The 19,749-nt window shown below is 41.6% G+C and overlaps 1 protein-coding gene across 1 annotated transcript; it reads left to right on the top strand.

The window, feature by feature from the left end:
* The first annotated feature begins 506 nt into the window (after positions 1-506).
* On the top strand, positions 507-19,482 carry lrrc59 (leucine rich repeat containing 59). The gene is made up of 7 exons (XM_043714575.2): positions 507-705; positions 6,084-6,143; positions 8,449-8,607; positions 12,476-12,580; positions 14,453-14,525; positions 15,786-15,956; positions 19,092-19,482. The coding sequence occupies exons 1-7, from the start codon at positions 589-591 to the stop codon at positions 19,328-19,330; spliced, it is 924 nt and encodes a 307-aa protein (XP_043570510.1). The 5' UTR covers positions 507-588; the 3' UTR covers positions 19,331-19,482.
* Positions 19,483-19,749: the final 267 nt, after the last annotated feature.

Here is a 19,749-nt window from a genome sequence, read left to right as displayed (position 1 = left end):
TGTTTTTACCTAGGATCTATTGAATGGCCTACCTTTGCTCTGACCAATAATTTTAAAAGCCTTCTCATATATAACAATATTTTCAAGTCAGTTCCCTTCAGTGCTGTCATCAATATTTGTTATTCATCAAGTTTATGAAGTCAAATTATCTGGTATTTATCATATTGCTGCTCTGTGACAACCGTCCTTAGAATTTCGAATGATATTTTGGATTGGAGATTGAGGTTTATATTTGGCTTGAAGATTGGGGTTTATTCTTCAGTTTGGAGGTTATGAGTTATATTTGCTCGTTGATTTGAAATGAAAATTTAATTATATTTACGTTGGTAGCTTGGGTCGTGCTTGAATCTGAAGGAGTTGTGTTTCTACTTGGTGGAGAAAGAAAGAAGACTTGGATGGAGCTGTGGCTTGCAGTTAGTCAGTTATCCTCGTGGAGGATCGGAGCGCTGTCGAAGGAGTTGTTCCCCAAGTGGTGAACTCTCGGTTTTCCTTGGCCGTCCCCCCTGGGAGTTTGATCTGACGTGTAGCTAGCTGCTGGTGTGGAAGGAGCGGCTGGGCACCGGCTCAGAGTCCGACTGCAAAGCCGAGATGCCGAAGAACAGCGGCAAGCAGCTGAAGCCGAGCTCCAGCCTCCGGGAACGGCTGGATGGACACGAACTGGACCTGAGCCTGAGCGGCCTGAGTGAGGTCCCGGTCCGGGAGCTGGTGAGTGGAGGCCGGGCGAGGACAGGGCTGCAGTGTGATGCCTCCCACAGTCGGTCAGCCTGCCACCATCACTGTCCAGCCCCTGGTTTAATAATTGGGTGCCCACAGGGACCGCGGCTCAGCTCGAGGAGGGAGGAAATGACAGGAATGAAAAGCTTAACATCTGAGGAACATTTGAGGACTCTGGGTCTACACTCGATGGCGTTTTGAAGGATAAGGAGGGGGATCTAACTAAAACATACAGAAACAAACAGGCTCCTCAATCTGTAGTTAGCTCAAGTTGTGGAGAAATTTCCTCACCTAGACAGCGGTGAGTTTGTGGAATTCTCTGCCACAGAAAAAAAGCAGTCGAGGTCTAAATATTGAATGTTTTCCATAAGGAGTTAAATACAGTTTTCAGGGCTAAAGTGATCTAAGGGTATGGGGAGAAAGCAGGAACAGGGTGCTGAGTTGGCTGACCAGCCATTATCATATTGAATGATGGAGCTGGCTGGAAGGCGCAAATAGCCTACTCTTCCAATGTTTAATGTTTCTATTTCCAACTCCATGTGGAGTTTCAACCTACGTATGGAGTAAACTACACTGTAACAATCTTAGGGGAACGTTAGCCAGAGGTTCTTAGTGACAAGCAATAGGTTTACATAACTTTTAACAAACTAACAATTTGATAAATGCAGAATGTGTTTGCCTGTAGTGAACTTACCTGTATTGAATGTCTCAAAATTTCTGTGCCCTTCAACAGGAATGCTTATTTCTTGTGCATTTGCACATGCTCAATTCACATCAATCTACACGATCATGTCAGTATAAAAGAGGTGGTGATTTGGGGTGTTTTGTAAAGTATTAAGGTAGACCAATCCCCAGGGCCTGATGGTATCTATCCAAGAATGCTGAAGGAGGCAGGTGAGGAAATTGCTGGGGTCTTTTTCTAAATCTTTGTATTCTTTTTTAATCACAGGAGAGGTTCTGGACGACTGGAGAATTGCCAGTGTTGTTCCTTTATGAAGGGATAATCTGGGAAATTACAGGCTCGTGAGCTTTATGTTAATGATAGGGAAATTATTGAAGATCCTTAGAATTTACTCACATTTTGTAAAATATAGACTTATTAGCAATAGGCAGTGTGGCTTGTGCAGGGAACTTTATGTTCATAAAGTTGATTAAATCTTTGAGGAAGTGACAAAGATGATTGAGGCAGGGCAGTAGATATTGTCTATATGGACTTTAGCAAAGTTTTTGACAAGATTCCTCATGACAGGCTGTTACAAAAGGTGAAGTCACTGGGATCCACAGTGATCTGGTAAGATAAATGCAGAAGTGGCTGAATCAGATAAGACAGAATTGAGATGGATGTTTTTCTAACCAGAGATCTGGGATCAACAATGGGATTCCTGTTGTAAATAAAACCTGTTGTAAATAAGACAAAGGGACAGAAATTAGGTCATTCAGCCCAATGAGTCTGCTCTGCCATTCAATCATGGTTGATAGGTTTCTCAAACCTACTATTTTTCTCTCCGTAACCCTTGGTCCCCTTGATACTCAACCTGTCTATCTCTGTCTTAAATGTTCTTAATGACCTGGTCTCCGCAGCCTTCTGTGGCAATGAATTCCATAAATACACCGTTCTCTGGCTGAAGAAGGTTCTCCTTATCTCTCTGTTCTAAAGGTCTTCTCTTTACTCTAAGGCAGTGCCCTCAGGTTCTAGTCTCTTCTTCCAATGGAAGCATCTTCCCAAAATGTACTCTGTCCAGGCCATTCAGTATTCTGTATGCTTCAGTTAGATCCCCCTCCTTATTCTTCAAAACTCCATCAAGTATAGACCCAGAGACCTCAAATGTTCCTCAAATGTTAAGCTTTTCATTCCTGGGACCATTCTCATGAACCTCCTCTGAACACACTGCAGGGGCAGTACATCTTCCTGAGATATGGGGCCAAAAACTGCACACAATACCCCAAAGGTGGTGTGATAAGAGCCTTATAGAAACACATCCCTGCTTTTATGTTCACGTCCTTTCAAAATAAATGCCGTCGTTATGTTTGCCATCCTAACTTTTAACTCAACCGGCAAGTTTACCATGAGAGAATCCTGGACTAGAACTCCCATGTTTCTGCACTTCAGGCTTTTGAATTTTCTCCCCATTTAGAAAATAGTCCATGCCTCTATTTTCCCTACCAAACTGTATGACCTCACACTTCCCTATGTTGTACTCCATCTGCCACTTCTTTGCCTATTCTCCTAACCTGTCCAAATCCTTCTGCAGCCTCCCCACCTCCTCAGTGCAATCTGTCAGTCTACCTACCAGTCTGTATACCTTGCCAAATGCCCTCTGTTCCTTTATCTAGATGGTTAGTGTATGATATGGTCCCCGCACCGCCCGTTTCTACCTCCTGCCCAAAATCCACAAACCTGACTGCCCCGGACGACCCATCGTCTCAGCCTGCTCCTGCCCAACCGAACTCATCTCGGCATACCTCGACACGGTCCTGTCCCCATTAGTCCAAGAACTCCCCACCTACGTTCGTGACACCACCCACGCCCTCCACCTCCTCCAGGATTTCCGCTTCCCCGGTCCCCAACGCCTCATCTTCACCATGGACATCCAGTCCCTGTAAAACACCTCCATCCCCCATCACGAAGGACTCAAAGCACTCCGCTTCTTCCTTTCCCGCCGTACCACCCAGTACCCTTCCACCGACACCCTCCTTCGACTGACCGAACTGGTCCTCACCCTGAACAACTTTTCTTTCCAATCCTCCCACTTTCTCCAAACAAAAGGAGTAGCCATGGGCACCCGCATGGGCCCCAGCTATGCCTGCCTCTTCGTAGGGTATGTGGAACAATCCATCTTCCGCAACTACACTGGCCCCACCCCCCATCTTTTTCTTCGCTACATTGATGACTGTATCGGCGCTACCTCGTGCTCCCACGAGGAGGTTGAACAGTTCATCCACTACACTAACACCTTCCACCCCGACCTCAAATTCACCTGGACAGTCTCGGACTCCTCCCTCCCCTTCCTAGACCTTTCTGTTTCTATCTCAGGCGACCGAATCAACACGGACATCTACTACAAACCTACCGACTCCCACAGCTACCTGGACTACACCTCCTCCCATCCTGCCCCCTGTAAAAACGCCATCCCATTCTCCCAATTCCTTCGTCTCCGCCGCATCTGCTCCCAGGAGGACCAGTTCAAAATACGTACAACACAGATGGCCTCCTTCTTTAAGGACCGCAATTTCCCCCCCGACGTAGTCGACGGTGCCCTCCACCGCATCTCCTCCACTTCCCGCTCCTCCGCCCTTGAGCCCCGCCCCTCCAACCGCCACCAGGACAGAACCCCACTGGTCCTCACCTACCACCCCACCAATCTCCATGTACAGCGCATCATCCGCCGTCACTTCCGCCACCTCCAAACAGACCCCAGCACCAAGGATATATTTCCCTCCCCTCCCCTATCAGCTTTCCGTAGAGACCACTCCCTCCGCGACTCCCTTGTCAGATCCACACCCCCCACCGACCCAACCACCACTCCCGTCACCTTCCCTTGCAACCGCAGGAGGTGCAACACTTGCGCCCACACCTCCCCCCTCACTTCTCTCCAAGGCCCCAAGGGAAACTTCCATATCCGCCACAGATTCACCTGCACCTCCACCCACATCATCTACTGCATCCGCTGCAGCCGGTGTGGCCTCCTCTATATTGGGGAGACAGGCCGCCTACTTGCGGAGCGATTCAGAGAGCACCTCTGGGCCACCCGGACGAACCAACCCAACCAACCTGTGGCACAGCATTTCAACTCCCCCTCCCACTCCACCGAGGATATGCAGGTCATTGGACTCATCCACCGCCAAACCACAACAACCCGACGGTCGGAGGAGGAGCGTCTTATCTTCCGACTGGGAACCCTCCAACCGCAGGGGATGAACTTGGACTTCACCAGTTTCTTCATCCCCCCTCCCCCCACCTTGTCTCAGCCGGATCCCTCCAGCCCGGCACCGCCTTCCTGACCTGCAGTCTTCTTCTTGACCTCTCCGCCTCCATCCTACTCCGACCTATCACCCTCACCTTGACCTCTTTCCACCTATCACATTTCCAACTCCCCTCCTCCAAGTCCCTCCTCCCTACCTTTTATCTTCTCCTGCTGATCACTCTCTGCTCATTCCTGAAGAAGGGCCTGTGCCCGAAACGTCGAATCTCCTGTTCCCTGGATGCTGCCTGACCTGCTGTGCTGTTCCAGCAATAAAGTTTCAACTTTGATCTCCAGCATCTGCAGACCTCACTTTCTCCTCCTATGATATGGTCCCAACACTGAGCCTTGCGGAACACCACTTGTCACCGGCTGTCATCCTGAGAAGAACACTTTTATCCCTACTCTCTGCTTTCTGTCAGAAAGCCAAGCTTTTCTCCATGCTAACACCTTGCCTCTAACACCATGCTTCCTGTGCAGCACCTTGTCAGTGAATTGGAGGAGAATGTAAGCGGTTAGATTATAAGCTTGTGGATGACACAAAGCTGCAGTTAGTGAGGAGAATTTCCAAAGGATACAGCAAGGTAGATAGGCTGGAACCTTTGCAGCTGTATTGAACTTTGTTAAGCTACATTTGGAATATTGTGCATAATTCTGATTGTCACACTACCTTAAGGATGTGGAGGCTTTGGACAGGGTACAGAAACAGTTTATCAGAATGTTGCCTAGATGGGAAGGTATGAGCTATGAAGAGAGATTGGACATACTTCATATGTTTTAACTTGAATGTCGAAGGCTGAGGAGCAACCTAATAGAAGTTTACAAAATTGAAATGCCTGAATAGAATGGATAGTTGGAGTCTTTTTCCGAGGGTAGAATTTTTTTTTACTAGGGGACAAAGGTTTAAGGTAAAAGGGGAATGTTAAAGAAGATGAGAGGCAAGGTTTTTTTTATATATACAGAGGGTAAGTACTAGGAATTCACTGCCAGAGAATGTGGTGAAGGTAGATACAACAGCATTCTTTAAGAGGCACCTTGACAGATATGAAAAGGCAGGAAATAGAGGGATACAGCCTGCAGTTTTCAGTTTAGAAATGCATCATGTGCCGGCACAGGCTTGGTGGACTGAAGGGCTTGTTCCTGTACTGTACGGCTCCTTGTACACTGTCCTCATCACACTCCCAGTTTAGGTTTATTTAAAACATATTTGCCTCATATTGCAACAGGAGACCCTTGAGTATGAATTAAGGGAGATAAAGCTGAGGTAATGGTGTGCATTAATGAAAATGTTATTTGCGCCTTGCATTCAATTCCTTCTAGGCATGAAAAGCTCAAGTTTGCTGCTGCCTTGTATAGCAGTTGTGTTTTAATCCTGTCAAACCTTAAAATAATGTATTGTGTTTTCAGGCAACATTGCCCAAGGCCACTGTCCTGGATCTATCCTGTAATTCTCTTGTCACACTGCCGGTAAGTTGTCGTATCAGTTATATCTGTCTGTGTTCTGGGTTGGATGTCAGTGCAGTGTTGTGTACGCATATCTTCCATGTGTTGTGAGGTGAGGTGAAAATAGCAATTAGTTAAATGAGACATTGTGCGATTTAACAAGACACCATTGTCTGGGGAGGGGAGATTTCATAACTCAATAATCATCATGTGCCATCTCTGGGATATTGTGATGTTTTCAAGAACATTCTTGAACCTTGAGGGAATCAATACCATCTGGGGAAGGAGAAGGGAGAGCTAGTACAAACTACACATTCCTTACTCATAAAAACATCTTCAGGAGATGGAGAGAGATCATTGACTTAGAAAAAATGTTGTAGAATGGGTAATACCCTTGTGTGATTATAATGGGATGCAGCATCCTGACTACAGCCTGTTTATGAAAATTCAGCTTTTACAAAAACAAGAAAGCAGTCTGAGTATAATGTGTATATGGTGCATTCAGGACATACCCTCTCTAGAGCAAAATAAGTAAGAATAAACAGGAATGAAAAGTCATTTTGGTTCATTCAGTCCATGCTGATGTTCATGGATCCATTTGACTTTCTTCACACCCTTTGACAAACTATCAGTATCCAATTCTCCCTCATGTTCATGTAATATTTAAATGCTTCGATACAATTGAAGTCATAATAGCACAAGAGGAGCCTTAAGCCATCAAGTCTATCGAACCTTTCTGCAATTAATGCCACTGACCTATCCATCACAATACTTCTTTTGCTTCAAGTGCCTATCAAAGTTCCTTAAAACGTTGATCATCACCATTTCCACCACCCCAATTAATACTGAGTTCCAAATTATCTTTCTCACTCAACAAAGATGTTCTTCCTCACATGTGCCCTATATCTGCTGCTGAAAATTTAAATCTGTGTACCCCAGTTCTTGCAGCATTCATGAAAAAGAACAACCTTTGTTTTACGTTCACAATTTCTTGAAGTGTATAACCTCACATTTCTGATATCATTTTTATAATTTTTTAAAAACAGGACTCCCATGCCCATTTAGCCTTAAGGTTTGCTCCAGCATTCGATATGAATAATAATGTGATCGCAACTATATGCAGCCCTCCAAGTGGGCTCCAAGTGTCTAAAATTTTCTTCCTTTTTTTGACTGTACAACATTGAAGGAGCCTGGACTTGCAGGCTTCAAATTTCAAGATGGTTGTCACCCCCAGTACCAAAAGAATCATTACGTCCCTCCCAGGGCAGTACGAAACAGGTTAGATATAAAATTTCCACTGCTGAGTCATCAAACTCTCCTAAGACAAGTACAGCATAGTGTTAGATAGAGAGTAAAGCTCACTCTGTGCTGTTGCATCATATCCTTTATGGATGTGTACTTGTTTTGTGTGTGTTTTCTCCCCTCTGTTGATTGCATTGACATATGGTGGTTATGTAATTCTGCTTTGCGTCATTGGATTAACTCTCTATTCATGCCCAGTCCAAGCAATAAGAAACTTGTAGTTATTAGATGTGCTTTAGTGTAAACCACTTTCTCGCCTCTAAGTCTGAAGGTTATGAGCTCAAGTTCCCCTTAAAAGAATTGCACAGGATTTAGGCTGACATTGCTAGTACTAAAGGAGTGCTGCATTGTTGAATTGTTACTATGGATGAAAAGTTAAACCAAAGCCTTCTCTGCTTTCTTAAACAGAAAAGATTTTATTGCCACTAATTCAGATAACGGCAAACAAAAATGTCTTGGTGTCCTGATTAATTTTTACCTCATTGCTGTTTGAGATCTTAGTGTGCCTAAATTGACTGCTGCATTTTCTACAGTACTCAGTGGCTACAATTTAAATAGTGCTCCTAAAGTTATAAATTGTGCAATGCAAATATAGGCCCTTTTGTTCCTTGTCCATTGAAAAGAAATACAGCTAATCCCAAACCCATTCTCTCTAAAGATTCACATACACATTGCACCAGGATTTAATAGTAATCAGAAACAGGAATCCTGGCTGATCTTGCAGTGACTAGCTCAGGGACACTGACATGAAATGTGGCATCCTGGTTGCAGATGACTAATTAATACTGTGCTATACAGGCAATGCTTTGTCTCTCTTGAGCATTGTGGTGGACAGGTTCTGTATAGAATTTTATTGTCTGCAGAATGTGAGAGTTTTGCTACCTGGCTGGTGGTATAAGCTTAAGTGAGTACATTTTTAATTGGTGTTCATGTTTCAAGCAGTTTTTCAAGAGTAGCTGTTAAGTCTGATTTTTCTTTTCATTTTTGTTTATTTCTCTGTCTCAAAACACCTCTCCATCAAATGCAGTCAGAATTCTGCAGTCTGACACATCTCATCAAACTTGATCTGAGCAAGAACCAGCTGCAGGAGCTTCCTTCAGATTTTGGACGACTCATTAACCTGCAGCATTTGGACCTCTACAACAACAAATTGACTAATCTGCCAGTCAGCTTTGCTCAGCTCAAGGTAAGCAACCTATTCCCATAATCTCATTCTGGGAAACCCTTGGAGAAAAGCTTGTTTTCTGTTTGTCAATTTTCTTTCCCCATCAGCCTTCAAGCTCGCAATTCATATTTTATCAAGATCGTCTTGTGGAGTTGGGAAAGCAAATCAGTGTCATGGTTGCTTTCATTATACTGGTGGATACTGCAAACTTGCCTTTCTTGTTTCAGCTGCCCTTCAAGTGTCTTGTTGTGCAAGTTTGTGTATTTCCTTTCAGTTTCACTAATATCAAGGTCCAGACTACATTCAAAATCTTCTGCTCTAACTTATTCTTTCACTTTATCTGCCACCACAACCAAAAATAAACATATCATTGAAAGGTAAAATTGCTTTTATGGGAGCCCAGATCGACTCATAAGCTGAATTGCCTACTCTGCTCCTGTCTAGTCTGACCTGTCATTCTATGATCATGATTGATCAAACACCTCAATGCATTTTATCCCTTTTGTACACTACTGACAATCAGAAAATGATCAATCCCTGCTTAAACATATTCAAAAGACTGAGCTTTCACAGCCCTCTGTGATGGAGAATTCCAAAGATTCACAACCCTCTGAGTAAAATAAAACTCATCTTGCATCTTATATTTAAATTGTGTCCCTTGGTTCCAGACTTCCCAAACAAGGGAAATATCTTACCTGATACTACCCTGTCTATCCCTTTAAATATTTTATCCTCTAGAGAATGCTGGCCTAATTTGTCCCATCTCCATTCATAGGACAGTTCCATTCAAGGATCAAGTCTGGTAAATTTCATTGTCCTCCCTCTATGGCAAGAAAAGAGACTGAAACTACACACATTATTTCAGGTGCAGTCTAACAGTTTTTACAATAGAAGCAAGACTTCACTACTCCTGTACTCAGATCCTCCTGCATCAAAGGCTAACTTTCCAATTGCATTTCCAATAGCTTGTGCACCTGCCGCCTTCAGTGATTTCTTGTAAGAACATCTAGTTCTCGTTGAACATCTGTCTAATCTCTCACCAGTTTGGAAATGATCTGCACATCTGTTCCTTCAACCAAAGTGGGTTACCTGCCATTTTACCAAGTTATATTCAATCTACCATGTTCATGCCCAATCACTAAGCCTTAACCACACCCTCCTGAAGCTGCTTTACATCTTCACCACAAAAGTTCCCACTTAGCTTTGTATTATCTGCAAATTTGGGAATATTACATTTTGTCCCCATCTCCAAATCATTTGATATTATGAACGACTAGGAGCCAAATAATCTATATGATACCCCAGTAATCACAACCTGCTAATGTGAGAACGGTCCATTCATTTCTACTGTTTTCTAGCTATTAGCTAATTGGTATATGTCAGTACATTACCACCTGTTTCAAGGCCTTTAATTTTTCTAACCAGTATCCTGCGGTGAGCTTTATCAAACGCTTTTCAAAAATTTAAGTATAGTTCATCAGCTCTGTTTTTATCAATTTTATTAGTAACATCTTCAAATAAAAACTCAAGTTCACAAAACATGATTTCCCATTCAAAAATCTATACTGACTATGCCCATGCAAATCATTATTATCCATGTGTCTACTTTACCACATTCTTTATAATATATTCCAGCATTTTTCCTACGACTGATGTGAGGCTAACAGTTCTGTATGTTTGCAAAAACTAACACCCATCAGACACCAAGTCCCTTAAATCTTGCATTCTCCCTTGACTTGTCATATATTCTCTGTCCGCAGCCAACCTGGGATGTCCAGTCCACAGCTTCTATAAAAGCAAATCTCTAAACTCTGCAGCTTTCTGAAATTCCACCTATATTTTTAATACCTCTAAACATAACTATTTCAGAAAGGCAAGCGTCTCCCATTCTACATCTGCAAGCTTGATGTCAACTAAACCTATGCTGCCTACATTCTAGTTCATACCAAGTTCCATTTGCCAATCACTCCTGCTGGTGCTGATCTTCATTTTTATTCATTCAGAGCATGAGAGCATTGCTGGCTGGAGCAACATTTATTGCCTATCCGTAATTGCCCAGAGGGCAGCTAAGAGTCAATCACATTGCTGTGATTCTGGTGTCGCTTGTAGGCCAGATCAGAAAAGGATGGCAGTTTCTTTCCTTCAAGGACATTAGTGAGTCAAATGGGTTTTTCCACCAATCAACAATACTGGTGACCATGAAACCAGATGTTTGTTGGCGAATGGTGTGGGCAACTACATAAAATGCTTAAGGCAAGTTGAGTAAATGTTCATCTTTTGTCATATTCTCACAGTTGTCATTCTATGATTTTTGCTAAGAGTTGTTTTGACACCATGGCAGGGGTGGAAAGATTAGAGAGATTCAGATATAGAGTTTTGGAAAGTACAGATACAAATTTGGGAGGTGCCAACACATTTGGTGAAGAAAGTGGGTTTGGATTTGTAATGATAGTTAGCACGGCCTGTTGGTGATTATTTAAGGAAGAGTTTTGATATGGCAGACTTGAAAGAGTGGGAAACATTAAAAATACCAACTGACATGAGAACCAATAAAGTATGTTGCATAGTCAGCAATTTAGTGGAAATATAATTGAAGGTGCAGAGGTAGGACTGGTGGCCAACTTGAGCTCTGAGAGGGAAAGAGGTGAGACAAAAACTGGAGAAAGACACCACTTCAGGTCTAGGACTGGGGAGAGACTAAGAGATTTAGCCCAATGGGCTAGAGAAAGGAGGAAAGTGACATCGAGAACTGATCGGATAGCTTCTAACTTCTGGCAAAGGTATCCTTGAGCTCCACACACTTGTTGGGAGTGAGGGTGGATGTGGCAGACTTGAAGGCAGACAGAGGTGTTTAAATTGACCTAATGCAATAGAAGAAACAACTGGGGGTTGTCTTTGTAGTTTGGAATGATCCTGTAATAGTTAGGCCTGTAAACTGCCATATCCCTTTAAATCTGCAGCGATTGAACTTGAAGTAATGCTATGAGAAGGGTAAATGGTTTAATTTGGGACTAAATTATAGAAGATTGAGATGAATGCTTCAGTTCACAAATTAGAAAGTAAAAGGCTAAACAGTTGGGATTTTGGAACTCTAGTTGTAAGTGAATTGGAGAATAGATTTTCTTTTCTTGGGAAGGACACAAGGATGTAGAGTTGAGGGAATGCAGGTTCTGAATGATCAGCAATTAGCTTATCTGAGATTGAGTAGTGAAGCCTTATGAGATGACAAGATCAAGGTGGTGTAAATGGATTGGGGAGGTTAATAATTATTATCTGTTCTTTAGCATTTATCCCTTTGTCATTGCATTAAAACTAAATATCCATTTGTGTCTCTGGGTTAGAGTCATGGGTTGTGTGAGAAGCTATGTCATGATTGCATCTCCTCCAGCAATGTACTTCATGCTCAACCTCAGTAAACTAATCCATACAATACCTGTGTGACAGTTTTACACATTGTGTACCAGTGAACATGATGTTTCTGAATGGGAATTAGCAGTACTGTTGTAAATGCTGAAAGGAAGCATATTGGTTTGTGCAGTCTCCTTGGATCTTAGCATTTTTGTTTAGAAGATTAAAATCTAATGCTTTACTGACAGTTTCTGTCTTTGAAATTCGCTGCCTTAAGTTTGATACAAGCGCATGGATCTAATTTTGTCTCATGAAAGCGGAGGAATACACTGTGGTGAAAGGGCAAAAGGCAGTATTTGTCAGGAAAGACAGTGTATTGTTGAGCACCATCCCCCATCTTTTGGCTTTGCAAAGCAGTTGCAAACAACTATAGCATTTTTGATATAATCACTTGTAATTTCTGAAATCTGTCATTTAATTTGTACACAGCAAGTTCCTAAAGAAAGCAATGAGGATAACTGATGCCCCTTTCTCTCAACAGAACTTGAAGTGGTTGGATTTAAAAGGAAATCCACTTGATCCATTGCTTGAGAAGGTGGCAGGTGACTGCCTGGATGAGAAGCAGTGCAAGCAGAGTGCAGCCAATGTAAGTTTCAGGATTTGTCCTCACCATAAAGATAACTTGATATCAGTTTCCACTTTTAGCATCATACAATTAGACCTTTTTTCTTAAACTTGCAAATAGGCTCAGAGAATCCACTGTCCAATTTTGGAAGAGACTTTCAGGTGTTTTGGGGCAGCATGGTGGCTCAGTGGTTAACACTACTGCCTCAGCACCAGGGTCCCAGGTTCAATTCCAGCCTTGGGCGATTGTGTGGAGTTTGCGCATTCTCCCCGTGTCTGCGTAGGTTTCCTCCATACTCTGGTTTCCTCCCACAATCCAAAAATGTGCAGGTCAGGTGAATTGGCCATGCTAAATTGCCCATAGTGTTAGGTGAATTAGCTAGGGGTAAATATAGGGGAATGAGTATGGGGAGGTTACTCTTCGGAGGTTCGGTGTGGACTTGTTGGCCCAAAGGGCCTGTTTCCATACTGTAGATAATCTAATCAAAAATCTAATCTAAAAAAGCCTGTACATGTTCGCAACAGGACTGTTGAAAACACTATCTGTGGTGCTGATATTTCTAATAGTGGCATCCAATATAAGGGATACCAGTCTGTCACTATTTGATAGTGGTGTACACCAGTGCTGCTGGGGACACTAATACAATATAGATTTTTTAACTGTATAAAACTGGGGTAAAGTACTGATGGATATAGATACCTCACTGTATAATAATGAAAGATACGGATTTGTCACTGTTCAGCACTGGGATAACGTACTGGTGTGTACAAGTCTTGTCCATATCACATGGGTGCAATACTGGTGGATGTAGTAACACAGGGTACAGTATTGGTGAGTACAGATATAAAGCTTGTTGCAATCCTTGTAGAGGCTGAGCACATTTTCCAAAGGATTTTCAGCAACCAACAGAAATAGCTAAAATGTTTTGAAACTGTAACTATAGCAAATTAAAATCAGCATGTCAAACTTTACTCAACAGACAACTAATACAGCAATCTTTTTAAAAACATGACTTTGACAAGAATGGACTAATGCAATCAAGGCACACATCTTGCATCTCCTTTTGTGCATCACACTTCTGATAGAATGTAGCAACACAAGATTGTGTTCTAATTTACTCTTAGCTTTCGAATAGGCTCATTTCTCCTTGCCACACCAGATTAAATCTTCAAATGTCCTTCAGAAATCATTGGGTTCAATCTAAGTTTACCACAACTGGCTTTCATTCGCAAAGATCATCTTCATGACTCCTTGTTCCTTAAATTTCCAAAGGTCCTGCTAATCTTTCCTTGTTCTTTTCTATAGAAAACCAATTTTTGCAAGCATCCTGATTTGACATTGATACAACTGATCACCCTGCTATTCACAACAATAATTTCTTGTGTTTCTGTCTGTCACTTTATCTATCTATATGCGCCACTCTGTCTTTCTCCAAAAAGTAACTCTTCCTTTTTTTAATCAAGATGTGAAAACTTTTATTTGGATTTCAAATAGATCTCTCTTTCCATGACAGTCCTAACAGATGAGCTTCTCTGTGAGGAGAGATTTAGAATGATCACCAACCCCCATCCAAAAAGTCTCAGTTTCACCTTAGATTGCACTTTAAAAATCTCCTCCTTTAATCTTCTTGTAAAGTCCAGTGGTCACAATACACTGGGATACAGCATTAGTGATTTGTAACTGTGGAGCACTGTATTAATCGTCCACTAACGTTGTATATCAGTAAGTTTAGTGAAAGAAGTTAGTTAAACATTTTAAGTCTTGAAGTAATATGCACTGATAAAGATAAATCAGTGTTTATTGCGCATGAGGTGGTGTGTAGTTCTACATGTGGTGAGATCCAGTTCCAAGAAATTCAGTTGTTAACTTTGTTTTCACTGTTGGATATTGCAGGTGCTGCGGTACATGAAAACCATTCAGTCCGAACAAGATCGTGAAAAACAGAGACGGCTGCTGGTTGAAAGAGGTAAGAGTTTAGATGGCTAAAACAAATGTTCATCCAGGTATAGGACTACTGAGAGTGGATTACAATTGACAGTCTGACTTAAAGGTATTAATCTAAAGCTAGCCTTGTTTTCAGTGGATTTTCAAACAAGTATCCGAGGGTAACCTTTCATTGTGTTCATTCCATCCATACCTTGGAGTGCAGACATCAGATTGAACTTGGCATCTTCCTATTCACTCTTGTGACTGGCTGAGCAATCTTGAAGTGGAAGAAACAAATTTCAAGAGTCTGTCATTAATCGCCATATTCTGTGTTCCAGCATTGTAGTGGTGCAGCATTAGTTTTGCTTTGTAACTGGGAGTCAAACGGAATTAGCTAGTTAGCCAAATTGATCTGGTTCTATGCTGTAAATTCTGACAAAGCTGAAACTAGTCTTAATGCAGAATAATTTTTTTGCATTCCACTGAATGTGTTGGAATTATTTTTCTGCACTCTTTGGTCTTCAGATGCAAGTTTTCAGCTATTTACTGTTCGGCAAAATGGGTGTAAAAAACTAAATGGCATAGAGGATATGTTTGGAATGCAGGTTTATCTGTTACGACTTTAAATTCAAAGTGCAATCGCTTGACCTTGGAGTCTTTTACTAGCTCTCCCAGGTTTTTACTCAATGGTTAATCAGGTACACAATGTGATAACAGGAAATCTGTTACTTGGTGTGTATCTCAAGGAAAGCAACTGGCAGTTGGTCTGAATAATATTTAGAGCATTGAGAGTGGATCAGTAATTTTCACTTCACTGATTGAAGAGATGGATCATCACTTAGGCTCACACTTTAAAAGTATCGAGAACTTGCATTTATTTAGCACCTTTCCTAGCTTTTTGATTATCTATAGCAATTCATCACCAATAAACTCTCTCTGAAGTGTACTCATTGGCTGCAAGGTTTGCATGTTATAACAATGTGAGCACTATACTAGCAGCAAATTTGACATGAGCTGAGGAATAGATTCTAGCAATGACATTCCAGAAACCTCGATCTAATGCTGTGGAGTCCGTTCTGTCAATAGGAATAGGACCTTGGTTTGACATCTCATTTTAAGTACAGCACTTCCATTGGCATGCCATTGTGAGCCCTGCACTTAAATGTTAGCTTATGTTACGTGCTTGGTCTGTAGTTGACTTGAAATACTTGGACACAGTGTACAAAAGTGAGTATAAAATAAAATCAGAAAGCATCAGAAGTTTTAACTGCCAGTTTTATAGCCAAATATGTTGTTACAGAGTTGGAGAAAAGGCGTGAAGCAGAATTACGGGCTAAGGAAGCAAGGGAACGAGATCTGCGTAAACGAGAGAAAATGGAGGAGAAGGAGAGGCGCAGGAAGGAGTATGATGCACAGAAATTACAAAGGTTCAATGAGCCAAAGGAGGAAAAGCCTACAACTACATCAGAAAGTAAGTGAAAGATGGAAGGTGGGTAAGCTATGTGAATTCTTACAGAGTTAGATCTGCTCCATGAGTCATGCAAATGTACGAGAAGTGGCCAGGTCAATGCAAATTCATTATTCTCTCATTATCAACTTGCGTAAATTAAAATCACTTACGAATCCTTGCTCATTCACAAATTTAGCATAATTGTCCTTTGTCCTTTTGCTTGTTGGATGTGATTTCTTGAGTATCAAAACTTCCACTGCAATAGCTGTTTCACTAGTATGAAAGGCTCTCAACTGTAGAAGTACTGAGCTGGCCCTGACTGTGTCCACATATGCAAGAACCAGTGGATAATGTGCAGCAGTAGAAGGCTGGTTCATGTTGTTTCTTCCTCTTGCTAGCCTTAGAATGCCATTGTGTGACTGTTGTATAACTGGCAAACTCAGTCATGGATTTGAACTTAGCTCCTGTTTGTGTGCCTAAACATTGCATTCTAAATATTTATAGGTATAAAATAAAAGAAAAATCTGTAAAATTATTTTTTTAACCAGTATTAAAATGATTGAGATGAATATGCCAAAGTGACTCATGATTGTGGAACCTTAGAATGGTTACAGTGCAAAGGAAGATGTTTGGCCTGTCATGTATGTGTCTGCTGTCTGCAAGATCAGTGAACTAGTTCCATTCTGCTGTCACTTCTCTGTGTAGCAATGCAACCTTTTCCATAATTATTAGAAGTTATTTTGAAAGCCACGACTCAGTCTACCTTAGCCACAGTCTCTCTCTGGCCATGCATTCAGATACTAAACACTATGAGAAAGATTTTCTTAATGTCTCCATTGCTTCTTTTGCCATGCACCTTCAAGTGATGTCCTCTGGTTCTTATTCCTAATGTCACTGAACAGTATTTCCCATGTATCCTCAGCCGAACTTCCTCGATTTTGAATATCTGAGTAGCAATCCTTTCTATATTTAAATAAAAGCAAATACAGTGGATCCTGGAAAGCTGAATTAAAGACATAAAATGCTAGAAATACTTGAAATTCTAAAGAAGGTTCACAACTGATTCTAAACTTTACCCTGCTTCTCCCTCTGTAGATGCTGTCAGAACCTACTGAGTATTTCCAGCACCTTCTATATTTTACTCCATCTTCTCCAAGGAGAATAACTCCAATTTAAGATTATCTTTGTACAAAGCTTCTCATCCTTGGGCCATTCTTATCTTTTCTGTATTAGACATCTTTTCTAAAGCCTTCACATCCTACCTGGTGGTATCCAGCAATAGACAAAATACTCTAGTTGAGACTGAATCACTATTGTTATATATGTTTGTCATAACTTTCTTGGTTTTTTGTACTCTCTGTACTTATTTGTAAAAGCCTAGGATACCATGAGCTTTATCAGCATTTTCTGAACCTTCCTATCACTTTGAATGACTTGTGTACACATTCTTCCGGTCCCTCCCCTGTTCTTGCACCCCCTTTAGAATTGTACCCTTTCTGTTATATTGCCTCTTCCCCATTCTTACAAGCAAAACAAACACACCTCTGCATCAAGTTTCATCTGCTAATTATTCTAGTAATCTATCAATCTATTTTCTCAAGAATTTTATCACTGTCCTTCTCCATTTCTATGTCTTCAAATTTTAAAATTGTGCCCTTTGCAGCCAGGTCTAGATTACTGATCTACCTAGAAAAGCAGGTTCCCAACAATAATTTTCTGGGAAACCCTGCTACATAACTTGCCCTCATTCCTAAAACGACTGTTCACAAGCACTCGCTTTACCTGTCACTCATCTAACTTCATAGTGCTTTTATTCCATGGACTGTAATTTGCTGACCAGATCAGCTAGTTTCCACTGGTTGGGGGAACAAATTTAAGATGATCTCAAAAAAAACTAAAAGGAAATCGAGAAAAACCTCTTTACATGAAAGCTGCGCAGCCTTTTCCTGGAACAGAATGCCTAAATTATTTTAAGAAAAATGGATATTTACTTAACAATGAATCTTAACTGGTGGGGGTGTGAGCAAGAGAGTGGGGTTAAATGAGAGGGCTAATGACAAGAAAACCATCAGCCTAGATACAGCTAGTCAAATGTTTTCACAACAAGAGGAAATTTGATAGGGGGCAAACCTCTAATTAAAAAGGAAACCAAAAGGAATAATGTTAGTGCCAGTGTTGCTTGGTGCTGAAACACTAACACTGGATAACATGGCTACATTTTAATTCTGTTTCATTCTAAGTTAAACTTAATGGAAAAATATCTAATAATGGTGAAGTTATCTGTACTCAGGCAGATAGTATGTGCAAGATTCTTGCGCAAAGATGCTTCTCAACTTCTTGTAACTTGTTTAATCCATTTACAGCTGCCACTGTGTACAAAGGACAAGTCAGGGACAATATTCCTCTAAGCTGGTGGTCGCTCCAAGGTTCCTCTGGGTTTCGTACGTACTAATTGATGTGCTGATGCATTGACTTTCAGTTTCAGAAGTCGATGCTGCACACACCCAGATCTCTGAAATCAGTGCACCAACAAACCAGCCTCAACAGTCCTCTGTAGTAAAGAATTCCACAGATTCACTTCCCCGTTAACAGAAGAAATTCCTCCTCCTCTCTGTCTTAGACGTGTAACCCCTTATTTTGAGATTATGTCCTCTGGTCCTCGACCCTTCCACAAAGGAAAACCCTTTCCCTGTATCTCCTTTCAAGTCACCTAAGAATTTTGTATCTTGAATCTCAGCCTCGTAAACCTTCTGTGGACTGCCTCCAGTGCAAGGGGATCCAAAACTGTTCACAGTATTCAAGCTCTGGTTTGACTAAAGCCCATATAGTTTTAGCAAAACCTTCTAACTTTTATACACCATTTCTGTTTGTATTAAATGTCTACAACCCAATCGCCTTCCCTATAACTTGTTAAATTTGAATGCTAGCTTTTTTTTGATTCAGGTTTCCAGCCACTCTCCCTGCAGTGGAGATAGGGCCTAACTGTGGTGAAGAATTGCCTAATTCCTAACTCTTAATTCGACATTGTCACCCGTGTTTTTAAGTTATATGATAGCTTGTGCTATCCTAATTTTCTATTGCTTTTAGAAATTATTAGTTGGGAGCCATGTTCAAGGATACACATTAAATCATTGTTTTTTCTCTCCTCCATTATAGAACCAGTCTCTTCTGTCAATCCATCAGCACCTAAAAAGGGACACTTATTCCAAGTGCTACTGAAGGTGCTACTGATCCTGCTACTATGCTCCATTGTCACTGTGGTGATGTGCAGGAGAACAAAAATTCCACATGAGCAGCTGTGCAGTACTGTAAACCATCTATACGAAGACACACTTCACGCCCTTCAGGGAAATAAGGTTCTCCAGAAGCTTCTACGTAGCATTCCATTCCCATGATCAGGAGCTAGGTGAAGAATCACTGAAATTCCTATGGAATTGATTAATTCGTGTGTTCTTATATTGCACATAAACCCTTCAAAGGGCCGGTATTCATCTTACTTGCCCTTCCCAAATTCTACACAATAAAATCCTGTTTCGCATTCACCAGGCTTTATTGTCTTCAATGTTTTAAGAGTGGTCTTTCAAATACTGGATTAGAGGTACTGGAAAAGCACAGCAGTTCAGGCAGCATCCGAGGAGCAGTAAAATCGACGTTTCGGGCAAAAGCCCTTCATCAGGAATACAGGCAGAGTGCCTGAAGGGTGGAGAGATAAATGAGAGGAGGGTGGGGGGTGGGGAGAAAGTAGCATAGAGTACAATAGGTGAGTGGGGGAGGGGATGAAGGTGATAGGCCAGGGAGGAGGGTGGAGTGGATA

Source organism: Chiloscyllium plagiosum, unplaced genomic scaffold (genome assembly GCF_037043375.1).
Source record: "Chiloscyllium plagiosum isolate Xiang-an unplaced genomic scaffold, Cpla_swu_hap1 HiC_scaffold_25, whole genome shotgun sequence".
Lineage (NCBI taxonomy): Eukaryota > Metazoa > Chordata > Chondrichthyes > Orectolobiformes > Hemiscylliidae > Chiloscyllium > Chiloscyllium plagiosum.
The sequence above is the reverse complement of the archived record's forward strand: the minus strand, read 5'-3'. Positions and strand labels throughout refer to the sequence as shown.

Excerpts from the sequence above, each read along its gene's own strand:
- lrrc59 (XM_043714575.2), top strand. The coding sequence starts at position 589 with ATGCCGAAGAACAGCGGCAAGCAGCTGAAGCCGAGCTCCAGCCTCCGG. Across the intron at positions 6,144-8,448 it reads ATTCTCTTGTCACACTGCCG|TCAGAATTCTGCAGTCTGAC; the intron begins GTAAGTTGTCGT and ends CATCAAATGCAG. Across the intron at positions 8,608-12,475 it reads TCAGCTTTGCTCAGCTCAAG|AACTTGAAGTGGTTGGATTT; the intron begins GTAAGCAACCTA and ends TTCTCTCAACAG.